This window comes from Osmerus eperlanus, chromosome 1, assembly GCF_963692335.1.
Source record: "Osmerus eperlanus chromosome 1, fOsmEpe2.1, whole genome shotgun sequence".
Classification (NCBI taxonomy): Eukaryota; Metazoa; Chordata; class Actinopteri; order Osmeriformes; family Osmeridae; genus Osmerus; species Osmerus eperlanus.
In genome coordinates, this window is record NC_085018.1 from 16320855 (window position 1) to 16342649 (window position 21795).

At 39.3% G+C, this 21795-nt stretch overlaps 1 protein-coding gene across 1 annotated transcript; it reads left to right on the forward strand.

Moving 5' to 3' along the window:
* Window positions 1–368: 368 nt before the first annotated feature.
* Window positions 369–21178, forward strand: LOC134022353 (contactin-4). Its single transcript, XM_062463819.1, has 22 exons — window positions 369–688; window positions 2666–2792; window positions 4076–4251; window positions 5219–5314; window positions 7607–7810; window positions 8398–8500; window positions 8688–8872; window positions 9482–9624; window positions 10019–10148; window positions 10453–10603; window positions 12841–12968; window positions 13811–13983; window positions 14431–14548; window positions 15176–15334; window positions 15586–15735; window positions 16504–16574; window positions 16947–17181; window positions 17305–17420; window positions 17961–18141; window positions 18625–18737; window positions 19505–19676; window positions 19837–21178. The coding sequence occupies exons 1-22, from the start codon at window positions 628–630 to the stop codon at window positions 19923–19925; spliced, it is 3081 nt and encodes a 1026-aa protein (XP_062319803.1). The 5' UTR covers window positions 369–627; the 3' UTR covers window positions 19926–21178.
* The last annotated feature ends 617 nt before the right edge of the window (window positions 21179–21795 follow it).

Consider the following 21795-nt stretch of genomic DNA (forward strand, 5'->3'; position numbering starts at 1 on the left):
CATGCTGCTATATCCTCTGCCCTTCAAAAAATCTGTCTCCCATCATATGTCTTCTGTTATCTTGCTCAATGAAATATGTGGAGGGAAGAGTGAACAGATTTGCAAAAGTATCACACGTTTTCCCTGTTTAAATGTCTTGAACCAATAGTTTTAGCTATATCTAAACATTGCCTTTGGCACAAGACTGTGCTCATCTGTTGCTGCTGTAGGCGGTGAGTCTCTTTTAACTCTCCTCCTCCCCTGACTTTCTCCTGGGAGATATTGTAGCAGCAGAATGTACACTAAATATCAGCTCCTCTGGATCAGCTGGTAGCTGCCCCTCTGGCTGGGGATCTCAGCTCATCTTATTTGGGTGAATGAATTATTAATGTCTCACTGATTTTGTTCAAGTTCCAGCCCAGTTTTGTTATTTATTTTGTTCTGGCTTGGTATATACAGCAAATGATTGTTCTCTCTTTCTTGTAATCTCTCTTACTCCCTGCCTTTCTCTCCCAGTATTTTTTTCTCTCTCTCCCTCTCTCTTTCTAGCTCTCTCTCTTTCTAGAGTCAAAAACTGAAAATTTACACAATAAAGTTTTCCTTCTCAGAAAATTGGATGAGCAAAAAGAAAGTGCTTGACCTTGGAAAATGAAGATGTTGTTGCCATGGGAACTGTTAATCCTTCTGTCACTCAAAGAGTGCCTGGCTGGTAAGATGTCCCCAAAGTTGCCTTTGATACCACACCTGATCTGCATACTCCACTCTCGAGGAGAGTTCAGCTCTCTTTTATGCATGTCTGTTTTATGATTTTCTCCTCAAAGAGGATTATGCCATTTTAAGACAGGTATCATGCTGCTAAGGGTAACCAGCAGCACTACGATATGTGAGTCATCTGTTGCTCTGTATCACCGTGAAGCCATCACATGCACCATCACATGCAAAACTTCAACAAACTTCTCTATACAGGTATAGAAAAACACGTTTTATAATGTTATGTGTTCTGTAATCTCACTTCAAACAACAAATGTACACAATATCATGGCTCATTCTAAGTCTTTCAAATTCTTACATTGGGAAACAATCCCCATCAAATATCATCTCTCCTCTTATCACAGAGAAGCAAATTCACTTCACACACCAGCACACAGGTCCATAATATCTACCCTGAATAGGGATATAATCCATTCTTTACACCTTAGTGACCCTAATGCTAGTGCTGTACTGTAAGACTATCCTAAGCCTACTGTATGTTACAATGTTTCTTTTGGATATTATAGCCTATGCATTTAAACTTGGAATTTAAAGTTGACATATATAAATTATTGTCAGGCCAATGTTTACAAGCCATCAGACAAATGTATTTAAATGTATACAGTATATGGAGTAGACGGCCATTGTAGTGTTATTTACAGTTCCATTTCCATTGATTTAGTATTTCATCTTAAGTCAGCAGTTTCTTTAGGGCATATAACTGTGCGAAAACATTAATAAAATAAACCAATGAATTTGACTTTAGTTGTAGCTCTATTCCTCTGTGGAGGAAAATTACATCTACATGTGTCAACACCTTTTAAGTTTACTGGGTGGAGCATAAGGAGGACCTATATGGCCATGTTGTATGTTGAGAGGGAGGTTTGACTGCTTCTCTGTAGCCCTTTGCATCTCCCAGGCTGAGTAGCCCAGCTATAAAAGGTTCATTAATTTGTTTAATCTAAAGGACATTGAGATGAGGGTAAAAAATGAAGCAACTCCCTTAGAGGCCGCAAAAGGAGGCCCTCACCTGAGGCTAAGAGATCTCCCACTCTCATTAGAATGATGATGATACGAGAGGGAGTGTCTCTCTTTGTCCTCGTCAAGGTGAGAGACCTTTAAAAATGAATTTCATCCTCAGAGTAAAAAAAAACGTAGGTGATTTTCAAAGGGAAAATTAAACCGATTGAAGCTATCGAGGACAATTAGCTCAGGGAACAGAGAGGAGGGGTCTCTCATTGAAGAAATGCTACATTTCAGATAAGTAATTAGTGGAACATTGAGTAATTACTCTGGAGTATTGGTATTTTGGCAGGAGAGAATTAAAACAACAGACCTGATAGTGCTGCCATGCATATTATGGACATGCCAAAACAAGCATCTGGTTCAGTTCAGAGTTAGAAAACATCCGTATTTGATTATCCAAGTTTGTTGTGAATTAGGTGTGCAAAGTATGTATAGGATACAAAGTACGTATTGGAAAAGCTTCAGTACTCTACATAGTGGCATTAGACATATTTAATGGTTTTAATATATGTAGAAAAGCAGAATTCAATGATCAGAAGTACATAGTTATACAGTATTTCGCTAACCCAAATCAAGAAACAGTCTGTATTTACTAGCTACATCTCAAAGTAACCACATCTCAGCTAACAGGTGTGGTGAATTAAAAACAAAAATGCTTAAATCGCTTAAATATATATTGCAAAAAAAACATTTTGATCACAGTTGTAGCTGATTGATATATGGTGTACAAACATAATAATACTGCAGTGCAATTCTCAATACCTCACCTACAGTCTTAAAATAATGTCTTGATTATAGTAGAGTGCAATGCCTGAAATGCAAATTTTACACAATTTCAATTAAATATTCTGTTTGTGAAATACAGAGCTACAGTGCAGTACAAAAAAAAGGTGACTGTGCTCTTTTACAGAAAGAAATACACGTCATGGCCCTGTCTTTACTCAAGAACCAAGTGACATTATTTTTCCTTTGAGATCTGAAGACAACCAGGTGTTCCTCAATTGTAAAGCCAAGGGAAACCCACCTCCAGGATATCAGTAAGTGCTTCTCTCTAAACTTCCTTAACCCTTCTGTTATGTTAGGGTCTTTTTTTACCCGATTCAGACTCTCATAACTCTTAACGACCATTTAACTTTTGAAAATGTTTCAGCAATACATTTCATTATATCATCAACGTAGTGTACATGAACCTATAAAACCAAAAGTGACCAAGTTGGTAATTGTTAAATATCTTTTTTTTACTGTACAAAATAACTGTTAAGAGTACAGAAGTTGCATTGTTTCTTTCTTTTTCCACAAACACAGACAGAATCAAAAGTAATGACTGTAGGTCTGGAACTCAGACGTAGCTTATCAAGCACATCAATGAATGTTATCATAAGGGAGTTTGTGGGATGGGCGGGAAATTGGGTTTCATAACATTCTTTTGCTGGTAGTATGGTAGGGCTTGCCCAGAACCCTGTCACACACGCTCAAGACATCTAGTCTGTATTTGAAATATTCATACCATGGTCCATAGAGAAAATCATACTTGAGATGTCAAACTTGGAAGGGAAACTTGTGTTTGGAGACAAGTTGCAGAATATAAATGAGACACATTTGTATGCATACATGGGACTTTTGATTCTAGATGGAGCATACAAGTCCAAAAAGGAATTTGTGGGTAGTTTATGGGACAAAGAGAAAGGCCAAGCTATATTTCATGTAACCCTGTCACTCAAGACTTTTCATTATTCTCTACGAAAGTTTGCTTTTATAACCGTGACATACGCCCAGCATTTTGCGAGAGTGACAAACTTGCAGTCTTTAGGGATGTGTGTTACCTGCAGGTGGAATGATTGCCCAATTAGTTTGATCCTGGGTCTGAAGTTACTGTGGACGAATGGCTGGTCACGTTCAAAGGCCCCTATCCTTTCAGTCAATATAAATATGGGTGTCATGTCACCCGTTATGCCTGGAATGTACATGTCTACACAAGAAAGCCAGCTGGTAGTGCCCATGAGAGGAACGAAGGCATTAGAGTTGTGGCAGGCTTGACCCAAGGTCTCAGTGGGCACAATGCCATGTGTGACAGTATATTTACTTTGTATAACCTGGGTCAAGAACTACTCAAACATAAACTGACGAATAGAGATCCATAACTTTACAGATGTAAGATCAACAACGCATTTCTAACATAACAGAACCTATTTCTATATTCCTTTTACGTAACCCCCCCTTTCTTGAGGTGGCTCAGAATGTGTCAACAGAGGGGAGGTACAATATTAATATGCTTCTGCATGCTTTCTGAATGATATATGGTTTGTATATCACTCAACAGGTGGAGAGTTGATGGCAGAGACATCAACACTGACGGGGACTCTAACTATAAACTGGTGGAAGGCAACTTGTTGATCACTATCCCTCATGCTGCCCATCATGGTGGTGTTTACCAGTGTATAGCTACAAACATATTTGGAACCGTCCTCAGCAGGGAGGCCAATGTACAGTTTGCATGTGAGTCGCTCATTTTAAGTTCAGTTCACGGGATGAAGTATGTTGCAGGATACTGCAACTGAGTTTTTGTGTCTGTGATTTGATGAATAATTGATTGAAGTTCAAGAAAAGGTTTTTTTTTTCGAACCAAAGGTGTTTTTGTTTTTTTTAACAGAGGCACGTTTTCATTTGGCGACAGACGTTAGTGTGGGTAATTACCATCTTGGCAATAAGCATTAAGTGGGTTCACAATAGACTTGATAATGCATTAGTGATTAGTGTACTGTAATTCTGCATCTTAGAATCATTTTGCACTTACACAGTGTACACTGATGAAATCACATAATCTAGAGAACATCAACACCAGCTGGGTCTTATTCAGATAAACTGTGAAACACATTTTCTGCTTCTATTACTATGTGCCTCAATTTCAGTCATGTTAATGGAGCCCCATATGCAGAGGCTTCCACACAAAAGAGGACTGTTAGAGAACTGTTTAACTGCAAAATAATTTGAATTGGTTACCACTTCATTTTTGGATTGATAAATCAAGAGATTTCTATTACAATTATTATTCTTTTTTATTGTATTATTTATTATTGTGAATTTACTTCACTTATGACCACTTAATATTATAGGATTATATACTTTGGAAGGTTCTAAGCTTTTCAATTAGATTAGATATTTGCTTGCCCTCTCTTGGGATTTGCTTGGTATTTCCAAAGGGATGGATATCTGGTGCTGTTTGAACAGCAGCAGCATTTAATGAAAGTGGAAGTGGGCTTGATCGGTGAGCGGCATTCAATGCTCACCTGTTCTCAGTTCACGTGTGTCTGTCCTGTCAGCGGGGAACTTTAATGTTTTGGCATTTTAAACTGAGGAAAAATAGCATGCAAAATTAAATGCACCCTGCTGAACCTTACCTTTCAGCAGAGTCAGATTAACTATTGGAACCTTGAAGTTCTCTGTTGTTTTTACATCCCCACAGATCTACAGAATTTCAGCAGGAAGCCAAGGAATACAGTTTCAGTGAGAAATGGGCAAGCTGTAGTTCTGCTATGTGGCCCACCACCCCATAATGGAGGTACACTGCAAAAGTATCTTACCTTTCTCACATTGTCTGCAGCTTCACTATCATCCTTGCTTCCGCTATCGCCCTCTAGCTATTGTTCTATACTCTCATAATCGTTATCTCTCTACAACAGCGGTACGTTTCTTTGTTTTCATACCTTCCTCTTCCACTGAGCACTCTTTAGTCCCACACTTTGACGCATTATGTTCTCTCTCCTCCTTTTATTCCCTCCCCCCCGCCTGTGGGATACAGTACTCATCTATGATGGTGCCTATTGGATCCCTCCCTATTACCCCATCACCTGAACCCCCCCCCCCCTTCCTCATTCACATCCATAGTTCATAGCCACACTCTTAATGGCTCCAAGCTTACTTTTCCCTGCATGTGACCTGTGACCACGCTGTCATCTGTTAAGCCTTCAATGCTCTACATTCCTCTCCTCTCTATGTGGGCAGCCTATCGGTGGGTAATAAAGGCTCCTGGTGCCTGGTGGGGCTGGGGGGGGATGGAGGGCGTTTATCCCATGGCACAGCTGTGAGTCTGCGTGTGTCTGTGTGCAGCTGATTAGCAGACCCTCAAAGTGCCCCATACTCCTGCAGCCACTCTGCGCCACCAGCACAATTTCACGCCAGCGCACTACCATTTCTCCACTCACTGTTTCTAACGGAATCAATGTCCACAAGGGATTCAAAATGCACACTTTTTCCCACTTTCCCCCCAAATGCCTCCAAGTCTTTATTTAACTTTTTTCTCCAAATAGACGTGACTCATTTGATGAGAGTTTGGTTACACAATACAGCTTTCTCAAGGTATAGTAAAAAGAAAATCCATTGGACTTAGATAGTTTTTTGGGGTGGGGGGGTTAGACATTACTCAGCTCAGTTTTTCTGATGTCTAATAACATTGGTAGTTGATTATGCCTAAAGAAAAAGTAAAATACTGTGTAGTTTCTTTGAAGACCTGATATGGGAGGCCACTTTAAGAAATCAATAGGTAGGTGCTCCAAAATTCAGTGTCCAGTGTTAAATTCTCTGCCTACTTGTCCTCTGTTGCTGTGAGACCGCTACCCTCAAGCAGAACCACTCAGTAATAGTCCCTAATCATGAAAGGTCTGTCAGTGTCTGCCCTGACTTTCACTATAATGATTTTTATTCACTGTTTCCCTAAAGGAAGCAAGTGGGACTTTTTAACTGACTACCTAGTCAAAAGGCTGACTGCAGGATGTAATGTGTTCCTGATCACAGAGGGTAATACTCTAGCCTCTCCTTCCCTCCCTCGGCCTGCCCCTTTAATAAGTAGATCTTAATTTGACATTGATGTCTTTAGACATACCTCTCTCCCTTTCTCTCTCTGTCTTTCCCTCTCTCTATCTCCCTCTCTCTCTCTCTCTCTCTCTCTCTCATATATCATAGTAGCTCAAAATTTATCAGAAATTACTACTCTGCTTTGCTCTTTGCAATTGTTTTGTTCTTTCTCCTCCTTGTACTGTTACTGTAACAAATGGAAAGCACAATGTTCAGGGCCATACAATTTGTATATTGTACAGTATACAGCCCACAATGCACTGTACTACAGTATGCAATACTGAAAGGGACAAAAATCTAAGGAGTAAACATGTGATCAATGTGCTTCTTCTTGTCTTTGGGCTGGGTTATGCCAGAGCACTTGGTCGACATCACAAGCAATATTTTCCCACCTTCAACAACCTGTTTGCTCTCTGAACTGGCTTATATTGGTCACATCATCACACATTGGTCACAAATGATGTGTCACATCATTTGAAACAAGTTAAATCAATTTTGAGTGGTTGTGTTTAGTCAATGACATGTTTTCTCTATTTGTATTTGATTATTGCCATTTGTGTTTACCAGTATGGATGACATGTGCATTAGAGTGCAGAATGTGTTTTAAAAATTAGAATGTGTTTAGAGTTTTGCTGAACAGTCTAAGTGATATCTGCAAATTGTGTTTTACCATGTGAAATGGTTTAAGGTATTGACAACAGACAGGCACAATTAGCTACATGAGTTCAGGCAACTGAGAACTTTGTTCAGCCAATGGGTTTTAGCGTTTTAGCAATTGAGAAAAACTGTAATGGGAGTGGGAGGGAGATGTGTTGCTTGTTATTTTTTATATGGTATTATTTGACGTCAGATGCCCTCAAAATGAAATTTATTATAACTATAATAAATTATAGTAGAGACTGAAGCCAATGCAGTGTTCCTGCTTTCTCCATTGCTGAAATCTATGATACTATAGTTGTGACTTACTGGCAGAGTTTTCTGCTGCTCTTCTCTTTCACAGAGATCAAATATTCCTGGATTTTCAACGGACGGCCCAGCTTCCTGCAGCAGGACACTCGTCGCTTCGTCTCCCAGCGTACAGGGAACTTGTACATAGCCAAGGTGGAGGCCTCCGACGTGGGGAACTACACATGTGTGGTGAGGAACATGATGACCAACTCCACCGTGTACAGCTCGCCAACCCCCGTCGTGCTGCGCCTGGATGGTGAGCATGCTCGGCTGCTTCTTATTTACCCCGGGTGCTAAACTAGCTTCTGTTGCAGCAGGCAGGGAATGCTAAGGAGATAAATCAGTTGTCTTGAGTGTGACACTATTTGTTTTGCTGCTGCTCAGGAGCCCGGCTCTGCAGTGTCTACAATCTCAACACTGTGTGTCTGAAAAGCCCTCTCTCTCCGCATGAAGGAATATATTTGCATAGCCACAATTGCTAAGTGCACTCACACAATGCCATGAACACACAAGCACACACACACAGTATATATATATATATATTCACTCACACACTCTTACACACGCACACACATACATGTATACAGTTTCTTTCTCCAGGATGTTTGCTTACATTTTTTTACCACGTTACAGTATGTGTACTACTTACTATTGAAGTTGATGCAGAGACTGTATGTGATTCAAACTCACTGAACCTCTTAACTAAGTGATGTTGTAAGCTACATCATCATGCAGGATAGTCACACTTTGTACCAGCATTATGCCAGAGCTCTTGCATTTACATGATTTATATGACAATACAAATCCCTGTCTTGTGATTTACATATGCATCTCCTTTTGCAGCTATTATGGGAGAGTATGAACCAAAAATTGAGGTTCAGTTCCCAGAAACTCTACATGTTACCAAAGGGTCGTCAGTAAAACTGGAATGCTTTGCCTTAGGAAAGTAAGTTTTGGCTTGGTAACTTAACTTTGTGCTCTCTGCATAACGGAATATAATGTATGCGATCTGTGAACTGTCAGTAAATTGGCCAGGCATCCCCCATGCCTCAGAGCAGTCTGACAACCAATGTCTTAATAAGAATCAGTGAGAGCATGTGGTCTATGTGACCGCCCGTGTCCTTCCTGCGCAGCCCAGTGCCTTCCATTACATGGAGGAGAGCCGATGGGAATCCCCTCCCCGGCAAGATCAAAATTAACCATTCCAACGGGGTTCTGGAAATTCCATATTTCCGCCCAGAGGATGCTGGTCTATACGAATGCACAGCAGAGAACTCTAGAGGAAGAAGTGTTGCCAAAGGACAGCTTGTGTTCCAAAGTAAGGTCTTCACCTTTACTAAAATACTGATATTCCATGTTCTTCTTTTGGTTTTATTTGGGGCGACTCTTTATATTGACTGCAATAAAACCTTAGTGCATATAGTAAAACTTTTTTAACTCAAAGATTCTGCCATTCCATTTACATTTCACAAAATTTTCATAAAATGCTTATAAATGATCACAAAGCTTAAAGACAATGGTGATGTTATATGTAAGGGATGATGCCCGACGAGGTGTACAATATCACCTGATAATGGAAGATTCGGAGGCGTGCGCGTCGGACGGTTGCTTCCGCGGAATGTTATATAACATTGAATTTGAAGTCATGTCTTAGGCAAAAAAAGGGCTATTTGGAAGAAAGTATTATCGTATCTATTTGTTATGTTATTATTAAATTGATAAGATATCCCATGTCATTTTGAATGCTGCTATTAGTTTGTGATGGAAGTAGAATAAGACTATTTCCATGCATCCACATTTAGCTCCCTCGTGCTCTAGTAACATTTAGGCCAAACCGATGTAAGCCAAGACAATTTTGTGGACACAATCTGTATAAACAAAGTGTTTCCAATTTTTTCAACAAATATCCATGTTTTTAACTCCCCAGATGTTGACCATCTACACTGGATGCAAACATTGAGAGATGCTCATATGGCCATAGAGGCTAATCTACTGTGGGAGTGCAGGGCCAGTGGAAAACCAAAACCTAAGTACAGATGGCTGAAGAATGGGAGTGCCCTTGCAACAGAGGTGAGAGGGACTGACATTGTATTACTGTAAGATTTAAAATGGGGTATATTATACATTGTGGGACATTGCTTATAAAAAACTGTTTTACACATCTCAAGACCCTTTTTGATATCAGATCAAAGACACAAGATCAAACACTAAGCCATTTATTATACCCCAAACAATCTTTCCTGGAAAGGTTATAATCATCAGAAAGATGATATCCATTTTACTTAGGCATACACTGACAGATGGATTTTTGTTTGGGTAAATGTACGGCAAAAAAAATGAACAAGTGAAAGCTTCTCCTACATTAGTTTTGAAATGGATTCTCCTAGGTTTCAAATTGCAGCCGGAAAAGCTACTTTATAGCTTTATCACTCATTTGTCACATCATGTATGATTTTGTCACTAGGGCAGAATACTTGTAGAAGAAGGAAGATTGTCCATATCCAGGATCAGCCTCACAGACTCTGGAATGTATCAGTGTCTGGCAGAGAATGACCACGGGGTCATTTATGCTAGTGCTGAGCTGAAGGTTGTAGGTAAGCATGTGTGTTTGTTTTCTCTTCTTTACAAAAGATGAAGCCATAGGTCAAGGCATAGAAGAGGCCAAGACATACAACTTCAGATAACTATAATAGGAACGAAAGTCCAGAAATGTATTCTGTAGAAGCAAGAAGAAAGCACATTGAGCACGCATTGAGCTATACATGTTTCATGACCACCTTGTTAAGAAAGGTATTTATAAAAATATAAAAATACTGACAATGTGTTAGATCATTTGGCTGAGAGCTGATGTCACTTCCTGTTTGGGACCAAATGACTTAGCCAAGGTTTGTTTGTCAGCCTCTCCACCGGACTTCTCCAAGAGTCCTGTGAAGAAGTCCCTGCTGATCCGGAGAGGGGGCGAGGTGATCATTGAGTGTCATCCTCATGCGTCCCCCAGGGCGGCCATCTCCTGGCGGAGAGGAGGCGAGTTCCTGAAGGACAGCAAGAGGTACAGTGTGTTACGCATCACTGCTCATGCCATTGATAGTACATGTTAAAGGGGCCTCCTCCTGTGGCCAAGTTACTCTCCTGGGCTCATCATTATTTATATCTCTACTCACGGGGACTTTAGATGTCATGGGAAGGTTGCAATTTTTTGGTGTAAGTGTTTTTGTAGGCCTTTCGGTTCTACCATTGCTCTATCTGTGTATAAGAGAAGAAAAGAGAGATAGAGATAAATCAGTAGAAGGACAAAGAGTGAGAGAGCAACATAGCATCAATGATAAATATAGTTGTACTATCTGTGATCAAATTTAACTATTCTGAGGTCAATGCCTCAGATCTACACAATGCATTACCAAGTTAGTACATAGTTTGAATTGTTAAATGGTCAGTTAGAGATAGAGCAGTTGTATAACAAAAGGGATTGAACCAGGTTGGTTTCCATTTTGTGACCCATGATTTTCCAGTACATTACATTTACATTTAGCAGACGCTCTTATCCAGAGCGACTTACAGTAAGTACAGGGACATTCCCCCGAGGCAAGTAGGGTGAAGTGCCTTGCCCAAGGACACAACGTAATTTTGCACGGCTGGGAATCGAACCAGCGACCTTCTGATTACTAGCCCGATTCTTTAACCGCTCAGCCACCTGACTCCCAGTAATAAACATTTGATCCCCTCACCTGCCATTGTCCAGAATTTTTAGCTCTGTACAAGTTTTTACATACATAGGCGTCAGAATAGCAAGTTTGACTTTGATAACAGACTGGGGAGAGGACGTGTGGAGGATAGAGAGAGAAGCTGGGAACGTGTTTATGAATGTACAATATTTCTCTAACACTGTGCCATATGTTGTTTTAATTTTGCATCTAGGAATTTGGTTAAATAATTCTGTGACATGAAGTGTAAACAGAAATCTTGGGGAGATATGTGTTTTAGGGCTTTAGTTCACATCAATACGTGCTGCCACATGTTCATAGCCTTTCTGTAACTCACTGGACCTACCTCATTAAGCGGTGCAATTGATTAGTTATCATGTTTCACACTACGGTCACTGGGAGAAGGAGAAAGAAGTGATTACACAGGCAGTGCTCATGACGAGAAAAGAAACGCATGCCATGGAACAGACTTTGTTCGCAAAGCAGATAGTTCTTTATGTTTTTATTTGTTTATCAGCTCATTGCCCCTTCAAGTCATGTTCTCAGCGTGCTTCCATCACTCAGTGTTTGATCATTTGTCAATAAATCTGCACACAGCACTGATGTCAGACTTGGTCCTTGGGTATGAGCTCAAGCAAAGTGAATGTATTTATTATTAGCAGCTATATTGGAACTGTTAGATTTTTTTGTTTGGTTTACCACATCAGAAGGTCACAGAAGGTCATGTTGTTAACATACTTTATGAATGTGCTTATATTTGCTTGTACCTTGGCCTCCAACATTTAGAAATTCCCTCAAACGTTCGGTGTGAAGATTTTCAATATGTTACTTTTTCATAAAAATACAAGGCCCTTTCTAATTCAGCCTGTTTACAAACTTCCACTGGCGGATTCACCCAACAGAACCCACTGGCAGACCTAACAGGGAAATGCTGCAAATCAATAGTGTTGACAATAAAATAATAACAAAGAGCTGTCTTCTCTACTTAGTATCTTAGTCACGTGCCTCCCTACTATTGTGCCTCCACATTCCTTGGTTCTTCAGTCAGTCCTGACAGTGTGTTTCAAGTCTAGTGGTTCTATATATTCATATCTTCTTTCATTACATTTTGGAAATGGCTTTTATTGTGTTGATAACATCTCCCACACATTGTACAATGATGAGGCTGTAGGTAGAGATTTCATTTGAATGGAATCATCTCTTTACGATGTATCACTCTTCCTCTCTTGCCATCCTCATTGGTCTTAGTATCCCGCTGTGTATCCTATTAATATACACATTCAATCTTTTGTGCTTTTAATATCACACCAACCCTACAGCAAATCTGTTCTGCTTGAACTAAGATAATTGCTCTGTTCCAAAATGTGGAATTCAGTTTCCTGGCAAAGCCAGTTGCTATTTGATATGACAAAAACATAATTACATAAATATATATATAATGAGGTCATACCTGTTCAGGTACTTCAACACTTATTAGGATTCATCAAATGTTTAACAGTGAGGCATGAGTATTTATTATAAGGAATCCCTGTCATTTATATTAAATCCATATGATAACAGTAGTTTTCTGTTATTTCTTTCCTAGACGAACCATTATGGAAGATGGCACTCTACGAATCTCTAACATAAGCAAATCTGATGGAGGGAGGTATACATGTGTCGCTAGAAACCCCTTTGGCATGTCAAGCAGTACTGGCACACTGGTGGTGAAAGGTACTTTCCCAGCCACAGATTTCATTACCTGTTAAACAGATGGTTTAAAGCTGTGTTTTCGGGAGAAAAAACAACCCAAGCATGAAATTGATAATGAAATGTATAGTTGTTTTATGTTCCTGCTGATTTGACAGAGGCATAACTCATCCATGGTTTTGTCAGCTGTGAGTTATTCTTCACACAGCAGAGTGAAACAAATCCTTGGCATCTACATGTATAGGACTGGCTTAAGAATTGTCTTTACTTCCTGAGTAAGTCATTGCATGTTAATTTAAGAATATGCTACTGTTGCATTTTCACAATCTGGCTCAGTTTTAATAACCAAGTGTTAAGAGAGTTTTTTCTTTCTTTCTAATTTGACATAGTAATTGTAGTACTGTCTGTTTAATTATTGAGTCTCAATTCCTCAACAACCATTTTCTATTTATTTTTTGAAAGACTTTACGTGTCAATTAATCACATCAAGAAAGTTTCTTCTTTGAAAATGTTTCATTTTGTTTCATTTTTCAGGACTACATTATATCTGTGCTTCCATACATAAACAGAAAAACTCCTCCAACACTCCTGTGTCTTCCTGTGTTCTGTAACAGAGCCAACCAAGATAACTGTTCCACCCCTGAATTCTGTAACAGAACCAACAAAGATCTCTGTTCCACCCCTGTGTTCTGTAACAGAGCCAACCAAGATCACTGTTCCACCCCTGTGTTCTGTAACAGAGCCAACCAAGATCTCTGCTCCACCCCTGTGTTCTGTAACAGAGCCAACCAAGATCACTGTTCCACCCCTGTGTTCTGTAACAGAGCCAACCAAGATCTCTGCTCCACCCCTGTGTTCTGTAACAGAGCCAACCAAGATCACTGTTCCACCCCTGAGTTTGGACGCCACCGTGGGTGAGAGCATTGTTCTGCCGTGCGAAGTGTCCATGGACTCCTCACTGGAACCTACCTTCAAGTGGTTCTTCAATGGCAAACTCGTCGATTTCAAAAGACAGGACCACTTTGAGATGATTGGAGGGGTATGTAGTTGCAGTACAGCATTGGATTTTTGTTCACAAACCTCTCACAAAGCATGTAAACATTTTTCAAACATGTCAGAAAATGTTGCCATGGAGGTGGATCCGGAGCACAGAGAGTAAATCACCCAGAAGCCTGGTGAATAAAATGTACAAATCTGTCTAATTACAGTATTTATTCCTGGAGTTTCTTGAGCACACACAACTCACAAAGGTTACTTCTGTAAGACTGACATTTCAGTGAGAGAGCATTATTGTAAAATCTCCTTGATGTGTTTAAAAAAAAAATGGTGTTTGACATCAGCTCCGAATTGCTGTCTGGTCCTGTCTCTCAAATGTACTGTAGACTTTGTTCTTTAACTCCTACCATTATTTTGAGGAGGGCTCAAAAGTTGAAGTAGTGCGTATCGACTACTTGCTGGATAGAAAAGTTTTTTTCTTTCTATGCAGGTTACAGCAGGTGACCTGATGGTGAGGAACATTCAGCTGAAGCACTCTGGGAAGTATGTGTGCATGGTCCACACTGTGGTAGACAGTGTCTCAGCAGCAGCAGACTTGATTGTGAGAGGTACACGTCTCAACCTTACAAGCCAGCTCTAGCCCTTTACCTGAAGAAATATTTGAAAACCTTACTCTTTATCTGTCTCTGTTCATATTTTTTGTTCAGTCATTACAAAAGAAATTCAAATTTGAGAAACAGACCCCTTAATTCTTGTAAGAGCATCCATGATTTCCTCCAGCTCGAGTTTGATTGACAGTGGTTTCACAAAATACGCCAAAGAGGAAGGCCCCCCTCGCCAAAGGCGATTGGCAGGATCAGGATTGCTGTAACATAGCTTGGCTGAAAAGTTGCGGGCTGCTCCAAAAATTGAAATTGACATTCCGCTGGCACTGAGCTATCCGTGTTGCTAAATAATTCTCAGAAGGTCTCATTCACTACTGTAACACTAAATATTTACACGGGACACAAATATTTTAACCTAAACATTTTCTATTTTATGTTTCTATTAAACCCATTGTAATACACTTCTTATTTCATATTCTTTATTCACTCATTCTAAGATATGCTGCTGGGAAATAACTGTGAAAAGCTTCACACAGACTTTCCTGCATTGCATGTAACATTATAACCTTTTATTCGGTTTATACAATAGAGCTGATGAAAGTGCATGTCCTTTTCTTCTTGGTCTTTCAGGGCCCCCTGGCGCCCCACTAGGCCTGCGTGTGGGTGAGATTACTGACACCACTGCCTCACTCACCTGGGAGTGTGGGCCTGACAACCACAGCCCAATCACAATGTACACTGTACAAGCCAGGGCCCACTTCTCTATAGGCTGGCAAGCTGTCAAGACAGGTGATAAAGCATTAACAGAAAGTCAGAAATGTATTCAAATAGAAGTGCCGTAACTTTATATACAATACAGTAGTCATAAAATGTTGATTTCAGAAATGTGTAGTAATTGTTATATGTTAATGTGGAGAATTGTATAACAACGGCGAATATGTATACAAATGTATGCTGAAATTTGTCATGCAATGTGAATGTAACCTTTTTGGTGGATGAAAATCAATGTGTATTTCAATTCTAAATTCTTTTAATCCTAGTTCCTGATTCTGTGCCTGGACAGATGTTGCATGCAACAGTAATAGATTTAAACCCCTGGGTGGATTACGAATTCAGGGTGGTGGCAATCAACAGTATGGGTGTTGGAGAGCCCAGCTCACCATCCAAACAAATTCGAACTAAAGCAGCAGGTACAGTTCAGGACACTCCTGTCCTTCCTTATCCTGTGTGGTGGATTAAATTGTAATTTTAGTTTGTTATCAGTGTCATCTGCATGATCAATCCTCCATATGGATGGCACCAATATAAAACCTTCCACTCATCCACTGGCTATAAATACAGTACCATATCAATTATTACAATTGATAAAAACAATATCAAATGTTGAATATAACTGACACCACTTCAAAGGTTAATTATATAATAAAGATTCAAGAAGAGAGTGAGTGTAATAATTGTATTTGAATGATGATCTTAAGTGATTGGTTATGCTAATGAGTATCAGATTAGAATTACCAGAGCAAAACACATAATACCTTACGATGCTGAGAACACCAGCACTCTGGAACCCTACTGTAATTAATTTATATATGCATCAACAGGAACCATGTGAAATACCCCCGCATGCCACAAGGCCATGACTTAAAAGTGTCTATTTTGAGTGGGTTAGCAGAGTGCTTCCGCCTTGCTGAGTAAATCACAAGGGAGTAGGGCTCCTGCAGTGCCTCACATGTGGAGGTGACATACTGTACTGGCAGCAACAAATTTACACACTAGGCCATGCATGTGTCAAGCTAGATTCAATTTGATCCGAAAGTCAGTCTTCTGCTATGCTCATTTGAAATACATTGGAATTAGAGCTCTGTTGTGTTCAGAATTCCATTCCCTCCAGGATGTACATGCTCCACCATGTCATGTTCCATGTGTTTCACACTTTGAATGGGTTTTTACCCATCTAGTTCCTGAAGTTGCACCAGCTAATGTCAGTGGAGGTGGAGGAAGCCGAGGAGAACTTGTCATAGTCTGGGAGGTAAGAAGGACTTCACTGTGACATGTTTTCCTTCCAATCTGTCATTTAAACATGCATAAGACTTTGATAGAATTCTCCACGGTGACACGGCTTCAATTAAAGAGGGTTTAATTAAAGTCAGAACTGTCTTGCTTCACTAATTGCCTCCGTAAATAGTTGGTGTTTGAATCAAAATGAAAAGGCAGAGGTGGAGAAAATGGTCTTGCATGTGTACATATTTATGCTAACAACCACAAAAAGTGTGTTGTATTGTTATAATCTTAACACCCTGATAGACACAGCAAAGATGATAATTTTCTTCACTCCTTATCATTGCGAGCAAAGTGTTAAAAATGGAAACACAACCCACAGACTATTTTCTCCCTCTCTTAGCCCATACCAGAGGAGCTACAGAATGGAGAGGGGTTTGGATATGTTGTGGCTTTTCGTCCACTTGGCACCACCACCTGGAGCCAGACAGTGGGATCTTCACCCGACGTCTCCAAATACGTCTACAGGAATGACACAATCCCACCCCTGTCTCAGTTTGAGGTCAAAGTTGGGGTCTACAACAACAGAGGAGAAGGTCCATATAGCCAGACGATATCAGTGTATTCTGCTGAAGACGGTTAGTCTACTCCTAGTCAAGATCTAAATTAAATCGTTTTTCTTCAATTGTTGAAATCGGAATAGAACCATCCAGTGTTTGAATTTCTCATATGTTAACTTTATATCATATCTCCGTGTTCAGAGCCTTCGGAGGCCCCATCCAAAGTGTGGGCACGGACCCTGTCTGCCTCTGAAGTGGAGGTGTACTGGGAACCAATTCCCAATGGGGCCAGCAGTAGCAGGGTCATTGGATATGAGGTAAAGAAAAAACATTGCACCAACATTTAGATGGAAAACAACCAAATTCATATGATTTCACTTCATAATGATTGACACTACAATGAGCTGCTGTTGATTTGAATATAATGTCAGCCGGCAAAAGTCTACAAAATTCCGACCCTGAAAAATTGCCTGTAAAAAAAAATTTTTTTACAGTCTAATCAGGGGAATGAAAATTCTGTTCACAGCTGTTCCAGTCTCCCAAGGAGCCTAATACCCTGGCTGCATTACTGCTGTTCTATAAAATAAAAAAACTCTCAAAAGTGTGAACATCATATATCAATTTTCTCCTCAACAAACACCCTTCCTCAATGCTAAAATCCCAGTGGATCCAGGACATTTGGTCCTTAACCCCCAAACGACTGTGTAGAAGGCTCAGGTTGCCTGACCTCTACAGTGAATTTTTAAGGTCATTCCCATCTCTGGTCCTTAGGTCTAGAATGAAATCAACAACAACTGTGCTGGAGGTGTCTCCAATGCAGCTGGAGGTCTCAAATAGCCTTCATGCCTTTGTTCTAGGTGCTTTTTTGGGAGGAGGGGACACAGGAGAGTGATGCAGACAGACTGAGGGCCACTGAAGCTGTTGCCCTCCTCTCTGGGCTTAAAGGCACTACCATGTATCTGATCTCAGTCAGGGCCCAGAACAGTGCAGGAGTAGGACCCTCAAGTCTTGCTGTCAACGTCACCACCAAGAAGCCACGTGAGTACAACCTTCAGACACCAATTTACACATTTTCCTCCCTTGCTATTCTTGTTTCTCAAGAGGGACTAGAATATTCATTCGAGCGAAGGCTGTTGAGTGTTTGTCTGGCATAGACCATGTGATACAGAGCAAGGTTTGTGCAATATCAAGTCTGTGATAGCAGCTTTCAAGACTAAATCCAAGACTATAAGTTTGTATTCAATCCAATTGTGTGGTATACAATGACTTGTTCTTACAGAAGAAATATTGCAAGGTTTCATCTTACCCCAAATCATATGGAGTCTTGACACAGAACCCTTATTTCCATAGTATTGGTTGAGTCTCTATTGCATTTGACTGATATCAGTCAGACCTTCACATTCTTGTCAGAGGAGAGGGGATTTTAAAGACCCTGTGATTCAGCTGTAACTGCAAATGTTGACTAAATGAATTCTGATGGATTTGTGATTATCAAATGGCAAAATAATGTATGTTTTTCAGCACCAAGCCAGCCTCCAGGGAACATTGAGTGGAACTTGACCAACTCCAAGATCTTTCTAAATTGGGAGCATGTCAAGGCAATGGAAAATGAATCAGCAGTGACAGGATACAAGGTGAGTTTGTCAGCGTAACAAAATATGAAACTTCAGAAACAAATTTAGCCTTTGAAGCTATCAGCTTAATAAATGGGTCTTCCATACCAGTTGAAATATAGACCTCAAACCTCCAGTGTCCTGTTTTAGATTGGAAATGTCTGACCCTTCAAAATTAATCGATCTGTTTCTAGTGATAAGAGACATATGTGTTAGACTCTTTACAAGTGATTTGTTGTACTGCTGTTTGTATGTCAGTACAAACAAAGTCGTTTTTTCTCTCTTTGCTACATTTCTGATATGTCATATAGCAAACAAGTCTGCTTGAAAATATACAGTTATAATGGACATGCAAATCCTTTTTCTTATTTTTTTACCATTGATCTATATTGATACGTGCATTATCTCACTGTATGGTTTATGGTACCGTATGTCCAAAAAAATACTTTTGATCTATTGGAAGGATGTTTTGTAAAGAGGACGGATGTATGATTCTATAGATAGAGCAGCAGCATGATGTCTATGAAGTCTCACATTCAGAGGCCATGCAGTGCCACAGACAACCACATACTACCAAACTAGCATTAGCATTACATTAGTACACCATCATTTAACATTTATAACAGTCCTTGTACAAATCTAACTGCAGAAAATCAATAGTACTATGCATTTTTCAATTGTATGTTACTATTATCAAAAGGGATTTTCAAGTTGTTTTGGCTTAGTGGACTTATTATGAAATGAGAAATTGATCCTTAGAAAGTGTTCCCATTGTGACCCCAAACCAGGTTGTGTACCGTCATAACTGGCATGGAAGAACCAGTGTGGTAGAGACCAACAGGACCAGTGTGGTGCTGCAGATCCCCTCTGGAGAGGGGATCTATCTTATCGAGATCAAGACGTCAAGTGATGGAGGGGATGGCAACAGCAGTGGCCCAATCAGGATACCAAAGATGTCTAGTAAGACTTCACTTTCATATTCCACACTGTTTATTATTTTTCCTTTTTTCATTGCAAATGTTTGGTATAGACAAAGGTTTAATGACTTCTGTGTGTTTGAAAAGTATGTTTTGCCAATGTTATGCCAATTCATTGATATCTTTATTTTCCTGTCTCACAGGTCTGAACTCTAAAGGTAATTTCTGCCAGGATCCAAAACGACTGGTGCAGTTATGTTTCATGTACTTTTTGTTTATATTTACTCTATAAAATGCCTTCAATAACTGTACTGTAGGTATTTACTGCAAATGCTCATTAAGATCCGGAATAAGTTAATACTTTTATAGATTTTTGATTCATGCAATGTTTTCACATCTTAAGAACATGTCATCAACAGGTTGTGAAATTATTAAATAAACCTGGGTTGCCTTACAATGTAGAATACTTTAATTGTATAACCTGTCAAGCATTTTAATCTATACGTATGATGCAAAATGGGAAGGTTTTTCAAATGCAGAATGTTAACAGCAATATTGAATGCAAACAATTAAAAACATAAAGTCTCTTACAGCCTGAACGGTCACACTAACCTACAACAGCAGTGTTCTTCATTTGTAACTTAAATGTCACACAATGAATCTAGTCTGTCATATGTGATTGTATAGTGCAAAAAGAAACATTCATGTCAGTAACTGCATACAGTAGCATTGTACAAAAAGCTCCTAAAATGACGAGACAGTGGCAAAATTTAGATTTTCACACTCCTAGAATGTAATCAGTCATAATTTCTAATCATTAAACATTACCCATACATGTCAAAGTACAGAAGGAACCAACTTTGCAACCGTCATATGAACTATCTTCAGATCTTCTTTTAAAATGTATTATCTTTGCAATATTAAGAATACATTTAAAAGAATGCAGTATGATTCTAACCTCACCTATTCATGCCTCGTGACGTTCTGTTTTGTGAGGAAAATCCTTAGTGGAACAAGTGTTTCTATTACAATGAGGATGCTCTTTAGATGTCTGCAAACAGTACAGGGATTTAGTACAAGGTTAGTGCATTTGTAACAAAACATTTTTTTGGGCGCAATTTCACATCTCTACATCCCAGGGCATGTTTGGCACGGTTATCACTTAAAGTAGCAGAAAAAGGTAATTCAATGACATTGCTTTAGTTTATGAATGGTCCATTTTTTGCATGCAACAGTGTCAGCTATTAAGAGTAGTTATGGTCAACATGGTGTCACACAATATCCCTCTTTGGGTACAGGACACAGTGGCCTTACTTGTGTTACTATTAAGAGCATTCGTTCAAATCCTTATGTACCTGGAGATGTACCTCATATTGATCCTTTGTTTCCATTTATTTGTCTATTGTTTTGTGTTTATGTGTACTTCTGAAAATATTTTATTTTACTCATAGCTGTTGCTTACATTACTAAATACTATTGTATTGACATACAACAATCTCTGTGAGACGTAATTGCAACTAAATAAAATTTCACGTTGAAAATGTTCTTTAAATTTGCATTGTGGATCATTGACTGTGTGTAGTAGTGATGAAGCTGGCATAATGACAAGTAAAATGTGGACCCAGAACATAAAACTGGCAGGGCATGAAATGAAGATTGTGCTCTACCACTGTGAAGTTGGTGTGTTTTCTTCATACTCATGTCAGATTAATCATGTCAGATTTTCTGACAGGTAAGAGTCTGAATATGGACATGAATCTGAGGACTGCTCTAACTAAGTATGCACACCAAAGGAAAAACTGAAAGCTATTTGGATTTATAATGCTAATGTTTCCAGATTGTAACTAGTTAACATTTTTTAAATATGTATCTGTTTTGGACAATAATCAACTAAAACATGACTTAGATGATAATACATAGTATGGATTTGCAATCGTACATTGCATCCGGATTATTATATTATTAGTATTCATAGCGTTTCACTTTTCCACGTTGTTATGTTACAGCATTTTTTCCATCAATATTGTACACACATTAAGATAGATTTAAAATCCTTTTTTTTTATCACATGTACGTAAATATAGCTTTCACTTTAACTAATTCATGACATTGAATTCATTTTGGGACTAAGGCTGTAACATAACAAAATGTGGACAAAGTGA

Excerpts from the sequence above, each read along its gene's own strand:
- LOC134022353 (XM_062463819.1), top strand. The coding sequence starts at position 628 with ATGAAGATGTTGTTGCCATGGGAACTGTTAATCCTTCTGTCACTCAAA. Across the intron at positions 8,873-9,481 it reads AGGACAGCTTGTGTTCCAAA|ATGTTGACCATCTACACTGG; the intron begins GTAAGGTCTTCA and ends TTAACTCCCCAG. Across the intron at positions 13,984-14,430 it reads ACTTTGAGATGATTGGAGGG|GTTACAGCAGGTGACCTGAT; the intron begins GTATGTAGTTGC and ends CTTTCTATGCAG.